This window comes from the organism of the source record quoted next, unplaced genomic scaffold, assembly GCF_019419815.1.
Source record: "Pyrus x bretschneideri cultivar Hongxiangsu unplaced genomic scaffold, Pyrus_bretschneideri_v1 Contig63, whole genome shotgun sequence".
Classification (NCBI taxonomy): domain Eukaryota; kingdom Viridiplantae; phylum Streptophyta; class Magnoliopsida; order Rosales; family Rosaceae; genus Pyrus; species Pyrus x bretschneideri.
In genome coordinates, this window is record NW_025999802.1 from 21,026 (window position 1) to 35,019 (window position 13,994).

Here is a 13,994-nt window from a genome sequence, read left to right on the forward strand (position 1 = left end):
TAAGATCATGTTCAGAGAAATTTATCAATTTGATAGTTATCTATATGCGTCGAACAGATTGATTGTTATTGTAAATAATTATATTTTTATAATTAACAATCAATTAATTTGATTCATACAAATTACTAAACGATCTTCAAATTAAATAAATTTTTGTAAAGGTATATCTTAAAGCGTGCGTCAATATGACGAGTGGGTGAGTAAAAACAGCATTGCCTTCTTGTATCTCCTTCCTTCCCCAAATCAAAATTGACAGGACTAGCCACCCATCACTCACCTTCCTCAACTCTCCACCTTATCCATTTTTCTTTTCTTTACGGGACGAATTCTCGTTTCCTTTTCTTCATTTTTTTTATTTTATTTTGGGTTTTCAATATGTTTTTCATTTAATGTATCTAATTCTCATACATTTTGCATATATATTCATGAAAGTCAGGTTTAAAATGAGTCATGTCACAAATCCAAGACAACCTAATTAAAATAAATAAATAAATTATTGGACATACACACATGTACATACATTACGTGAGAGTCACTTTTAACGATCACATACTTATCTCACTTTGTTATAAATTTAATTAGAGATGTTATGACACATCCCAATCCGAAATGTCCATTTGGACTCTGAATCGAGCTGTGTTGGCCGACACTAGGAGGGTGACGAAGCCATAAAGTGTAGTGATGTGAAAAATGTGAATAAATTTGAACTTAAAAGTATGTTTGTGAGCGAGAATGAACCCATTTCACACGTAATATAAGAGTATAAGTAAAGTACAATAAAATATGATGAGAATTATGCCCAAGAAACCTTAAGCATAGTGATGTTTGTGAATCTTAAGCATAAGTGTGAAATTTCTGTACAAGCAAAACAACCCAAGAAACCTTTTAAGTCCATGGAAAGAAATACCCAAGTTTTAGAGCCTATACATAGTGATGTTTGTGACTCAAATAGATTACCTACTAGAGCTGGTAATAAGTATTTTGTCACATTTATAGATGATTGTTCGAAGTATTGTTATATTTATTTGATAAAGACCAAGGTCGAAGTATTTGGTAAATTCAAGATGTGGAAAATCAACTAGAGAAAAGGATAAAGAGACTTAGGTCTGATAGAGGTAGTGAGTACACTCTTACCGATCTTAGTATTTTTGTGAAGAGCATGGTATTATACATGAAGTAACTGCACCTTATTCTCCACAATCAAATGGAGTTGTAGAGAGGAAGAATAGGACCTTACTGGACATGATGAATGCAATGCTTTTGAGTTCTGGATTATCAAAAAAATTTGTGGGGTGAAGCAATTTTGACTGCATGTTTTATATTAAATAGAATAATCATTAAAGACAACACTACTACTCCATATGAAATTTGGAAAAAGAGAACACCAAATCTCCAAGTCTTGAAAGTGTGGGGGTGTTTGGCTAAAGTTGCAATCCCATAACCTAAGAGAAAGAAGATAGGACCTAAAATTGTGGATACTGTTTTCTTAGGTTATGTTCATGATAGTAGTGCCAATAGATTTTTAGTCATCAACTCTGAAATATATGAAATTCGAATAACACTATATTGGAGTTTAGGGATGTAACATATTTTGAAGACATATTTCCTTTCAAGACTAGAATGCAAAAGCAAATGGTAGATAGATCATGCACTAGTACTGATAAAGCCTCCACAAGTATTAGTCATCAAGACACAAACGAAGAAGAACCTCCATCAGAACTTAGAATGAGTAAGAGACCTAGAGTGGAGAAGAACTTTGACGATGATTTTTATATATATTTTTTAATTGAAGGTGATCCAACAACATATAAAGAAGCCATGATCTCTGTCGATACTCCATTTTGGAAAGAAGCTATAAATTGTGAAGTTGAGTCTATTTTACAAAACAACACTTGGGAGTTAACAGGATTTACCACCCAGTACTACACCAATTGGTTGTACGTGGGTATTTAGGAAGAAATTGAAGCCTGATGGAAGTATAGACAAGTACAAAACTAGGCTAGTAGTCAAAGGATTCACTCAAAAGAAAGGAATTGATTATTTTGACACTTACCTTCCTGTGTCTAGGATTACCACAATTAGGATCCTCATAGCATTAGCTTCTATACACAATTTAGTAGTTCATCAAATGGATGTTAAAACAACATTTTTGAATGGAGACTTAGATGAAGAAATTTACATGGAGCAGCCCGAAGGATTTATAGTGAAAGGTCAAAACAGTAAAGTGTGTAAGTTGGCTAAATCATTATATGGGCTTAAGCAAGCTCCTAAGCAATGGCATGAGAAGTTGATAAAGTCATTTCAGAATATGATTTTGAAATTAATGAGCATGAAAAGTGTGTCTACTATAAGGAAAGTGGACAATGTGTTATTTATGTCTTTACGTCAATGATATATTATTATTTGGAACTAGTCTGGAAATTGTGAAAGATGTTAAGTCTTATCTATCAAAGAGATTTGACATGAAAGATCTAGGAGAAGCCAATAGTATTTTGGGAATGAAAGTAGAAAGGACACAAGCATGTTTTATTATAAACCAAGCTAGTTCAATTGAGAAAATACTTAAGAAGTTCAACTTTTTCAATTGCAATCCTGTCTCGACACCATATGAACCAAGCGTGTGCTTACTTAAAAATAGTGTTGAAACCGTGTGTCAACTCCAGTATTCTCAAATGATTGGGTCTTTGGTGTATATAGAAAATAAAACTAGACCTAATATAGCTTATGTGATTGGAAGGCTAAGTAGACACACTCATAATCCAAGTAAAGAACACTGGAATGCTTTAAGGCAAGTATTTAAGTATCTAAAAGGAACTATGGATTATTCTATACACTATAAAGGATTTCCTTATGTTGTAGAAGGGTACAGTGATGCAAATTGGATCACTAATAGCTCCGAAGTGAAATCTACTTCAGGTTATGTATTTTTATTGGGAGGAGCAGCTATATCTTGGGGATCTAAGAAACTAACAATAATTTCTAGAAGTACAATGGAATCTGAACTCATAGCTCTTGATAATGCATGTATAGAGGCTTTTTGCTTGATATCCCTTTGGTGAGCAAGCATATACCTGCCATTTCCATGCATTGTGATAATAAGGCCGTGATAGATTTAGTATGGTAGACACATACAAATAAGAAATTAAATAGACATATTAATGTTAGATACAAATCTGTGAGAAGCTTGTTAAATAAAGAAGTTGTTTCTTTAGACTATGTGAAGTCGGAAAAGAACATTGCAGATCAATTGACCAAAGGTCTATCTAGGAATGGAGTCCCAGATTTGTTGAGGGGGATGGGCTTAAACCCATAAGGAAGTCACCTAGAGAAGAAATCCAACCTTTGTGATTGGAGATCCCATGAAGAAGGTTCAATGGGTAGAAACAATCCATATTGTGCGACCTATATTCCAACACTCTAAAATAGGAGAATTGAAATAAAATCCCTGCGCATCCCTATGACATTTGTGCTAATGATATATGATGTTAAGGAAGGACATTGTCCTGAATGAGTTCCAAGGCGGGCAATCTCCTGCAGAGTACAGGTCACATGTACTCTTGGAGGACTCACCTAAGTGAGAGTACTCGTGAGCCGTGATTGTGAGAATTGGGTTGTTCTCTAAAATCACTCATGAGAATCAAGATTAAGCGCATGGCCATTAATAGCGCTAACCCGCGCCAAGTTTTTTATCAATACTATGTGTGTCAAATGTTGTAATCTGAATTAGAGGAATCTAAGCTAACATACATGCAGGTAGGTCATAGACACACCACCACTGAAACAGATGAGATTGCACAAGTTTCACTCATTCCCTTGAGGGGAGGCCCATCCGCCACAAGACGCAAACACACACACACGCACACATAAAAATCAGCGGAGAAGAGGAACTAATTTGCTTCCTCCAGATTGTTATTAATTGGAAGTCAAGTTTTGGTCAAATGGTAAATAGGAACAGCTCGTAGATTGTAAACCATGAATGCGACAAACATTAATGAGAGAGACCTCAGAGACCTCTCATCAACACCATGAACATTCTGATTCAACAGAACTCAACTCATACATGGTTAAGACTCTGGCTTCAAAACATACATTTTGCATGCATGAGAGTCCACAGTGGCTGTCAAGTTTCCGACAAATTGTGCCTTCAATGTCTTGTGCTGCATGACAGAAAGCAAGGTATCAGTAAATATCTCCCATAAATTACAACACAGCTGCCAAAAGTAGCAAGAATTGAGAAAAAACAGATGATTGATAATACAAAGAATTAGTATACCTCCCAGAGGTCTCTTGCTTCAACAACAGTGTTTGTGGGGATCTCAATGTCATCCCAGTGAGCTGTGACTGCAGTTCGCCAAGGGCCTCGGTTGACAAGGAGTAGAGCTACTCTGTATCCTGAAAGGGGCCCCGCCCAAATCTGTTCATTCAAATTTCAGAGTTACACACACAATGACAGAATACTTACGTTATGTATACATATCACAAGAGATTTGCTGGCATTTTCATTTTTACCTCCAGATCCCCTTCTGATCTGACCTTTTTAGCTTGGACACCAAGTGGATCTGTTACAGTTAACCATCATAAAAATCAAAATTCCGCTATTAGTGCAACTTGATCGTTCACTTCACTCACTAGGAAGGAAAATCAGTGTCCGTCCAAAGCTTGTACTTACCTTGGTTTACAGAGATAACCTCTTTATTTGCAATGATCTCCATGTTCTCTTTTGTGATATTCCTCACATCGCAGCCAAGAAGAAGGGGAGCCTGCAACACAGCTCATGTGTAACCAAACAGATGACCTAAAATTGCACATTTCATATAAAGAAGAGCATCTAGCATATTAAAGTTTATGGTACCTTAGAAATGGCCCATACGCTAAAATGGACTACATATTCATCTTTTGTCATTCCTCCATTCCCCACTTCTAACATGTCAGGATCTGTTCAAATTTCAGCAGATAAATAAGATTAACCTCTTAGTGAAACATCAACACTCAACAGTGTGCCCAACCCAAATGACAGTATATGTAAAACGGGGTTGTTGGTTGCATTAGTGGAATATTCACCATTCCAGCCACCAGGTCTGGCAAATTCAGCATAAACTTCATTCACGTCAGCTCTAGAGATCATACTGCCAAGCAAAATGCCAATAAAAAGGTATTATGTGAGAGTGAGACCCCAAAAACATGAGACCAAATTGAGAGTCAACGGAAGCGCATACATGTTTCTACCTTTCCCATGTATCAGAAATGTCATTAGTAGTTCTCCAGCTATTTCCTACTTTAGCACCCCATTGAGCAGGGTGCAAATCTCCCCTAAAAAACGAAATAGAAAGCAAAATTAAAAACTTAGGCCTATTACTAAGAAAAACACGATACATGGTTTTTGAATTTAAGCAAACAGGACCATTACCATTCACAAAGCGAAAAGAATATGGACGACCTGATTTCATCAGAGCTCGGGTCATTACAGGGTACCTACAAGAAGAGTTGAAATATTTGTAGAAAGGTATTTGTCATATGGAGACCTTATCCCGGGAAAATTAAGTGCAGGCAGGAAAGTACTTTGTGCGGTATCATCATAGCTATTCTAGGTATTTTACCTAACAGTTGGCTTGGAGTCATCATTATTACAGTTATCATACTTCAAATAATCAATTCCCTGCAAAGAAAGTGCATGAGCATTTCAAGATTCTGTGACAACATATCATCATCATTGGAGATGTTATGAGTCCTTTTTATTGAGTGAAGTGATTCCAACATATATATCGTACCCAGGCAGCAAATGTTTTGGCATCTTGCTCTTCGTGGCCAAGTGAACCAGGCATGGTTTTGCTGCAAGTGAAGTACCTGCAAAGTATAAGCGAATGTACTATTTGTTTAGTTGTACTTTAAGTATATATCAACATTCAAGAACGGCTCTACATGTAGCATATATCTGTAATGGGATGGGGTGTATGAGAGTTAGATGTGTTACCCTGCATCTGAGTAAATTCCTAGCTTAAGACCCTTGCTGTGAACATAATCCGCAAGAGCTTTAATGCCTGATGGAAATGTTGATTTCTTGGGCACTAGATTGCGCTGCGTATGAAATTTTATGCATGTTCAGTACTTTTACAGCCGAGCTTGTTTGTGATGAAAAATAGAAACAAATACCTTGTGATCACGAGCAATTTCGGCCCAGCAATCATCTATAGATATAGAGAGCATCAGCTTTTATTAAAATTGGAAAGTACCAAGCTACCCAAAAAACAAAAAAAGAGAGAAGAAGGATACCTATGTTAACATAGGTATATCCAAGTTTAGAGAGACCAGTGGAAACCAGTGCATCAGCTGTCAAACCAACCAGAGAAATTAAGCAAGCTTTGGAAACAAAACATGGCTTTGATGAGTAGGCAAGAGTTAAGTTGCTGGAGTTACCGGTTGCTTTGATGATTTTCTCATCGATTTTGCAGTTGAAGTGATTCCAACTATTCCACCTAATTAAGCAAGCAAAGAAAACAACATTAATCATTTAATCTTAATCCCACAAGCTTGCAAGTATTTGAATAAAATTGTAGTTGTGGGTTGCGGCACATGTTGATATATATAATATTAGGATTTAAACGCAAACGGCCTCTTGTAGTTGTTGATATATATAACACTCCAAGTGCGTAAAAACAGCAGAAGGAAAATAAATTGCTTCCCATTTCGTAAGTTTGCTGAAATATAAATATATATATATATATATATATATATATCTTAGAATCTGATCTGACTGGCTGTGGCTGACCATCGATCAAAGGAGGCAAGAATATTAATTTTATATAGTTTGTAAATGAGTAAAATTCTACCCCATGGGAGGAGTGAGTCCAAGTCCGTTGGCAAGCAGATTTCGTCTGAGTTGCGAAGAAGCTGCTGCAGCTGAAGCTGAAGAAGCAAACGATAAACCCATTGCCATTATCAACAACATCACAATCATCACTATTGTACCATGATCACAATCACCACCATCCTTCTTCCCCATATTGGCTGCCGCTGCTGCTGCTTCTCCTTCCTTACTGTCTCTTACTCTACCACTCACTCCCCTCTAATGTTGACTCACTTGACCAGATTCCTCTGATTCTCTCTTTATCTTAGGATAAGAATGCTCTATATCCACAAAAAAAAAAAAAAAGGAAATTAAAAAGAGAGGATCAAATTCCGTTGGAGAGATAAAAGGAGATATGAACTTTAAATTGTTTTACACTACAATCCCGTATTTTAGACTTAAAAGAAAATAACTATATTAAAGAGTATGATAAGATAAGAATTCCACCGTTGAGTGGTGTTTTCGTTACGGTGAATATTTTCACCTTAATTTTTGTCAAGAATCCCGCCATATAAAGAAAGTTCGCGTAACTGGTAACTAGCCAATAAGGACAAATAGTGAAACCCTCTAAATTAGCGACATAAAAAAGATTTTCTAACACCAAATAGTAAGTAAATAAATAAAAATATTTTCTGGATTGGATTGGGGACATATAAAATATTTAATTACATTATTGAAAGTGTGGTCGGAATCTTCAAATATTCAATTAATATTTGGAAAAATGGAATAATAAATTAAAAATCTTTGGGAAGAAAGGATTATTAGGATCACCGTACAATGTATAACTTTTAACAACGAGAAGAGGAAAGTGGCCTGCTGAAAGTGAACGTAGATTGAATAGATAGACACAAATGAAATGGAATTACACTCTGACACTCACATGTTTTTCATGCGATGCGCGATGCGTTGAGTCCCGATTCCTGACCAACTGACAAGGGCCTTCTCTTAGCTAGCTGTATTCCTCGAAATTAGCAATTGACACCACCCTTGGCTATCTGAGCTCCAATCTTATGTCGCCTTCCTTCTCACTCGTCGTGTGATCAATAAATGGTTTATGGTCATTGTAGCTTTCTGATGTAATGATGTAACAATAAACCTTACACGTGTAAGTTGTTCTATATTGTGGTCTGGTCACAATGGCTCTCCTGGCTATGAGCCTATCTGCCTTCGCTACAATGGCTCCGGACTCATCGATTCTTGTTGGCGATGCATTTGCATGCTAAAGGTTCTTGAATACGGCACTTGGATTGTGGTGAGTGCGAGAAGAGGGTGAGAGCAACAGAGAAGAGGCGCAGGGCAGGTAGGTTGTTTTTTGTCTCTTTGCATGAATGCTTGGTGCGTGGGAAGTGGGCCTACTGCTGTTTTGAGCTTTACGACCGCACTGCGCACTAGGGGTAGCTAGCTTTGGCTTTAGAGGGAATCTACTTTTCAATCGATTGTATTAATTTATTTATTTGCACATCATCACCATTGTCTTAGGCTTTGTCTTCGGCTTTAAAGAGAATCTCTCTAGCTTAATATGCAAGGTCCAACCTCCTTCCAAAAAAAAATAAAAAAATGCAAGGTCCAACCTCCTTCCCCGCCGTCGTTTGTCAGGAATTGGATGCGTTGGTGGCTGGATTTTGGTGGGGTTGCAAGGAGGGAGCCCAAAAGATTCATTGGGTCTCTAAGGAGGTTTTGGGTTTGCCAAAAGACTTGGGTGGTTTGGGCTTCAGAAACTTTATGGAATTTAATGATGCTCTGCTTGCTAAACAATGTTGGCGCTTAATCACGGAACCGGACTCGCTGTGGGCTAGGGTGATGAAAGCCCGGTATTTTCCCCATTGCTCGATATGGGATGCGAAGAAAGGTGGTCGGGCTTCTTGGGCATGGAGCAGCCTCATCTGTGGCAGGGACGTGATCAAGGAGGGTTCCCATTGGCAGATTTTGGGCGGTCAGGAGGTGCGGGTGTGGCAGGATAGGTGGCTTCCATCCCTGCCCCTGGGACATCCGGTGCCGGTTGGCCAGGTTGCGGTTACTCCCAGTTTAAGGGTCAGTGCGCTTATATGTCCGGAGTCGGGGAGGTGGAATCTTAGCTTTTTACAGCCTTTCATATCGGGGGAGGTTTTGCAGGCTATTGAGGAGACGCCTTTGGGGGATCTAAGTCGTAATGATAGGCTTATCTGGGATTTGAGTAAGAACGGTACTTATTCGGTCAAGTCGGGTTATAGATGGCTGCAAGGTAAATCACTGGCTAGGAGGGACAAGCGTCGGCCTTCTGTTCGTGGGGTTCCCAAGGCGTTTTGGAAGGGGATTTGGAAGCTGGAGGTGCCCCCCAAGTTGCGACATTTCTTGTGGCTTACGGTGCATAATTGTCTTCCTACTCGGGAAGCTCTGTACCGACGACGGTCTTCTCTGAACTCTACTTGTCCTATTTGCTGCTGCCATGATGAAACCATTGAGCACATTTTCCTTTCTTGCTCTTGGGTTGAGCCAATTTGGTTTGGTGGGGCTTTGGGGTATAAATTGGATCGTCTTTCTCTCCCGTCTTGGCTGGACTGGATTCAGAAGGTATTCTCTCCGACTTTATGCAACTTTGGAGATACAAAGTGGAGACAATCTTATATTGTTTTTACCTGTTGGTGTATTTGGAAAGCTCGTTGTGATTTTGTTTTCAAAGGGATGTCTGTTAACCCTTTAAAAGTCTTGGCTGATGTTTCTGCGGCTATGAGCTCGTTTTTTGGTGCTAAGGCCAAGGCTGGGGTTAGGGAAGGGGGTGACGGGAGGAGCGGTACCCAGGTGGCGGGTGGTGTGTGCTCCTGGCCTCTCCTTTGTGAGATTTGTGGATGCTAGTGGTCAAGGCCTCAAAGATGGGATTTGTTGGATTGATTGCGCGGGACATGAGGAGAGAGAATTTGTGGCTGCAGCCGGCATGCTATATCTGCTCCTTCTGCTGCTGCAGCGGAGGCTTTTGCGTTGCTGTACGGTGCCAGCTGGTGCCGAGTTGGCGTAGAGTAGGTATGTAATTCTGGTCGGTACTCCCTTGAAGCGATAATTGTTTATCTAGTTCGTGTTAGGGGTAGTGGGAGCATTCTAGTGTGGGCTCGGGTTTAAACAGCTGGGGGGTAACTTTGATTGCCGATGTCTGGGTGCCCGTTTGCTAATGGCGGGCTCACAGATTGCATCGGGTGGTTTTACGAGATGATGATGTCGTGGGTCGCATCTTGTCTTTTTTGAAATGCGGACTACCTGTTATCATTTAACCACACCTCTACTAGGGGTCTTTGTGGTTTACCATTGTCATGCCTGGTTTATGTATGTTTGTTTGCCTCTCTGTAGGCCTTTTATGATATAGTTTCTGGTGTTCAACCACATACTATTCAGCAGAGAATGTGCCAACAGGCCCAACCCCTAACATGATCAAGACCAACCACAACCAGAAAAACTACAGCAGCGCACTTGGGCGAGGGACTTTAAATGTTCCATGGAACTTGGGGTAAATTTGTTAGGAATGCACCATTGGGGTAAACTTTGAAATGACTCCTGGAAATGTGTCATTCCAAATCCCATTTTATGTTTTTTAGTGTTCTCGTAGTCCAGTTTTCAAAACTGGTTTGAGACTGAACTTCTTTGGTATTTTAAAAGTCTCTCGTCCAAACATAGCGGTAATAGTCCCCTGAGCCTTATTTCTACACCCGGGCAAAATCAAGCATACTCCCATAATAGCTCATAGCTTGTGCAGCATAAAGCAATAAAAATCTAGAGGTACCATGCCCTCTCACATAGCTTCAGAAAAGAAAGGTAACTACTACACTTTTCACTGCTGTGATCGCTAAAACATAATAAGGGGCTAGAAACCAAAACCCATTTAGTCCATCTCAGCTACATTGCTTTACCGTGCAAATGTTGGTACTCTGCAAACCTCAGTTTTATTTTACCACACAGATCTTAATAACAGAGGCGACTCCAATGCGATGAAGTGCCACCACAGCATCCCCAGGCGTGCACAATCCCCTCTCTGTTGCTGACTTCAGAGCAGCTTCCAGGATCACCTCTGTGGATTCTGCATCGGTAGCTTTGGCAGACCCTTCAGCCAATAGAGGAATCAACCCCCTGTAGATCAGGCTATGTCTTGCCGGACTCTCATCACTGCAGGTCCAATCAAAGGAGTCTGTGGTCAGAACTGGAACCACCACTGACAGGATAGGAACAGCTGGCCGGTACTTCGCCACCAATTTGGCTGTGCTCCCACCTCGTGTCAACACAACAATGAGTTTGGCTCTGGCCTTATTGGCTGTTCTGACAGCAGAGGATGCAAGACTCTCCAAAGGGCTCATTGGAAGGGGCGTCGACTTTATCATCTCCTTAAAGATTGCCCTGTAATCAAGGGAAGATTCAGCCTCAATACATATACGAGCCATGATTTTCACGGCGAGTTCTGGATAGGACCCAGCTGCACTCTCACCACTAAGCATGACACAATCAGTGCCATCAAGGACAGCATTAGCTACATCGGTGGCTTCAGCACGGGTTGGCCGTGGAGACTTGATCATGGATTCAAGCATCTGAGTGGCAGTGACCACGGGCTTGCCCACAAGATTACACTTATATATCATCATCTTTTGTGCCAGAAAAATTTTCTCAACTGGGATTTCCATTCCAAGATCACCACGGGCAACCATGAATGAATCTGTCTCTCGCAATATCTCATCAAAGTTGATAACTCCCTCCTGGTTCTCAACCTATAGAAACCACAGCAAACTTAACTGGTTAATTAATGAAAAAAACATTCAGACATACAAACCCAAAAAGTAAAGCTACGGATCATCTTCCGACTTCAATGCTGGGACAATCGAACATTAAAAGCGAGGTTACTGGTCATACCTTTGACATCAATTGTATGTTCTTGGCATGAGGTCCAAGAACTTTACGGACATTAACAAGATCTGATCCCTTGCGTACAAATGAAAGAGCAATCATATCAATCTTGTTGGGCACGCCCCATTCCAGAATATCTTCCTTATCCTTCTCCGTCAGTGTGGGAAGATCCACCACAATACCAGGAAGATTGACATTTTTTCTTTCACCCAGCATTGCAGTGTTCTCACAGCAGCACCTAACTGTACCAGCTGCTGGATTACAAGATAATACAGTGAGAGTAATGGTGCCGTCTGCACATAAAATGGTATTTCTCGGCTTCAAATCCACAGCCAGCTTCTTGTAGCTCATGGAAATCATCTCTTCATCCCCCTTGATGCTGTAATCAGTAGTAATAGTAATTTCCTGCCCTTCCTTAAGTTGTATGGGTTTTCCACCCTTGAGGAATCCAGTCCGAATCTCAGGTCCCTACGAAAAGTGGAAGTAACAAGTGTTCAGTTTCAAAATGTGGAAAGTGTAACATTATTGTAGACCAGACCATCTTTAATTGTTGTTAGAGTTTGTTAGAATGTGGATTAACAATTTTTTTATATTCTAACACTTGCTGTCATATGTAGGCTCTTTCCACCGGTAGAACCAGCATGTGGATTCAACTTAAGATTGAGAGGGTTGTGATTGCAAGAAATTGAACATGGGATCTAATGCTCCGATACCATAATGCAGTAGTTTGCTTTCTAACAGTTATATATATTTTAGTAGAGGCGCGAACTTAATCTTGTAGCAATTCTTTCTGTTGTAATAGTGACCAAGCCTACCCAGTGTTGTTTCTCTCAGGAACATGGGACAGAAATAAAACAACTTTCAACGTTTACTGACATAGACCACTTATCTCAAGAGGATGTGAATAGTGAACCACATGAATCAGCCAAACGATATTGGTAGAGGCTCGGAAGCTAAATTCTAGAGTAAGGAACTGGAAGATATACAACCCTTAAAACCATGTGTGGGGCATAGAGGCCCAGGTGATAAATATTCATATTCATGTATCCATTCCATTGGAGTAGAGTAGAGTAGAGTAGGAAAAAGGTATCATATATGGATAATAATAGGACAAACACAGGAGTCGAATTGGATGATAACTAAGAAGCGGATAATGAAGACTAATGGTGAATAACACAGAGAGACAATTAAACAATGCTATTTATTTATTTATTTCTTCATTCATTCCAGTAGTTCGCCAGAAAGCAAAGCAGGAAAACAAAAAACAAGAGTAGGATGAAAATTACACAAGTGAGGGTATACATATGTAGCTGCAGAAGTATGTATGTATAGGAAAGTGAAATCGAGAAATTAATTAGGAAATAGAGAGATAGATAGGGACCTTTGTATCGAGCATGACGGCGCAGAGGATCTGAGTGTTGTGCATGGCAGTGCGGAGATTGTCGAGGGTCTCCTGGTGGTAGTCGTGGGTGCCGTGAGAGAAGTTGAAGCGGGCTACGTTCATGCCAGCCCTTAGAAGCTTCTCGACCATTGGGACGGAGCGGGAAGAAGGGCCCAGGGTGCAAACGATCTTGGTCTTGGGGATGCGGCCGTCGTTGGGGAGCTCCTTGAGTATTCCTTCTATGTCTATGTTGGCCATGCTTTGAAATATGAATTTGATTGACTTTCTTCTCTTCTTTTCTCGGCTAGATAAGATAGATAGATCTTGGATCGATGACAATGATGATGATGATGATGATTTTATCTTCCGATTCGATTTCAAGTCGATTCTGAGCTGAGATTGATTAGCAATTAGCAGCACACAAACAAAACAAAACAAAACAAGGGAAGCCCTTCTATCTCGGATTTCTACCTTCAAATTAGTAAAAATAAAAAAATAAAAAAAAACAAAGAAGAAGTAGCAAGGTTACCAACTTAATTACTAAGCCTTGCTCGTGGCGGCGGGGACAGCTGGTGTGACAGTAGCAGTAGTAGTACGGAGGAGGAGGGAACAGCAAAGGAGAGGAGAGGAGGAGGCAATCACAAATCCGAGTGAGCAGTTGCGGAGACTGTGTGTCTTTTGGTGAAAGAGTAAAGTAAACTGTGGGCTTAGGCACCAGTGACTAGACCGGACGTGTAAGAGTATTGTAAACGGTGGGCAACTTTGAAACCGGTGGACCCCACTGGACCGGACCTGTAAGAGTAATGTAAACGGTGGGCAACTTTGAAACCGGTGGACCCCACTGGACCGGACGCTGGTGGTAATTTGTGAACCGACTACCCTCGCCAACTGTTCTCTCTTTACATAGGATAG

At 40.2% G+C, this 13,994-nt stretch overlaps 2 protein-coding genes across 5 annotated transcripts; both read right to left on the reverse strand.

The window, feature by feature from the left end:
- Positions 1–3,870: 3,870 nt before the first annotated feature.
- LOC103943279 (alpha-galactosidase 1-like) lies at positions 3,871–7,241 on the reverse strand. The gene is given in 16 exon segments (XM_048572881.1): positions 3,871–4,157; positions 4,274–4,414; positions 4,510–4,559; positions 4,670–4,760; positions 4,853–4,935; positions 5,062–5,126; positions 5,227–5,310; positions 5,408–5,432; positions 5,435–5,472; positions 5,598–5,656; positions 5,769–5,844; positions 5,972–6,075; positions 6,151–6,185; positions 6,271–6,327; positions 6,415–6,473; positions 6,828–7,241. Coding segments are annotated over 16 exon segments (1,233 nt in total). The 5' UTR covers positions 7,001–7,241; the 3' UTR covers positions 3,871–4,064.
- A 3,284-nt stretch (positions 7,242–10,525) lies between these two features.
- LOC125471986 (pyruvate kinase, cytosolic isozyme-like) lies at positions 10,526–13,787 on the reverse strand. 4 transcript variants are annotated; one of them, XM_048572984.1, is made up of 4 exons: positions 13,616–13,787; positions 13,083–13,470; positions 11,708–12,169; positions 10,526–11,565 (listed from the first exon to the last, which is right to left on the reverse strand). In XM_048572984.1, the coding sequence occupies exons 2-4, from the start codon at positions 13,338–13,340 to the stop codon at positions 10,753–10,755; spliced, it is 1,533 nt and encodes a 510-aa protein (XP_048428941.1). In that variant the 5' UTR covers positions 13,341–13,470; positions 13,616–13,787; the 3' UTR covers positions 10,526–10,752. The 4 variants fall into 4 exon arrangements, with proteins under 4 accessions (XP_048428941.1, XP_048428940.1, XP_048428939.1 ...); XM_048572983.1 differs by having other exon boundaries at positions 13,083–13,475; XM_048572982.1 differs by having other exon boundaries at positions 13,612–13,787.
- Positions 13,788–13,994: the final 207 nt, after the last annotated feature.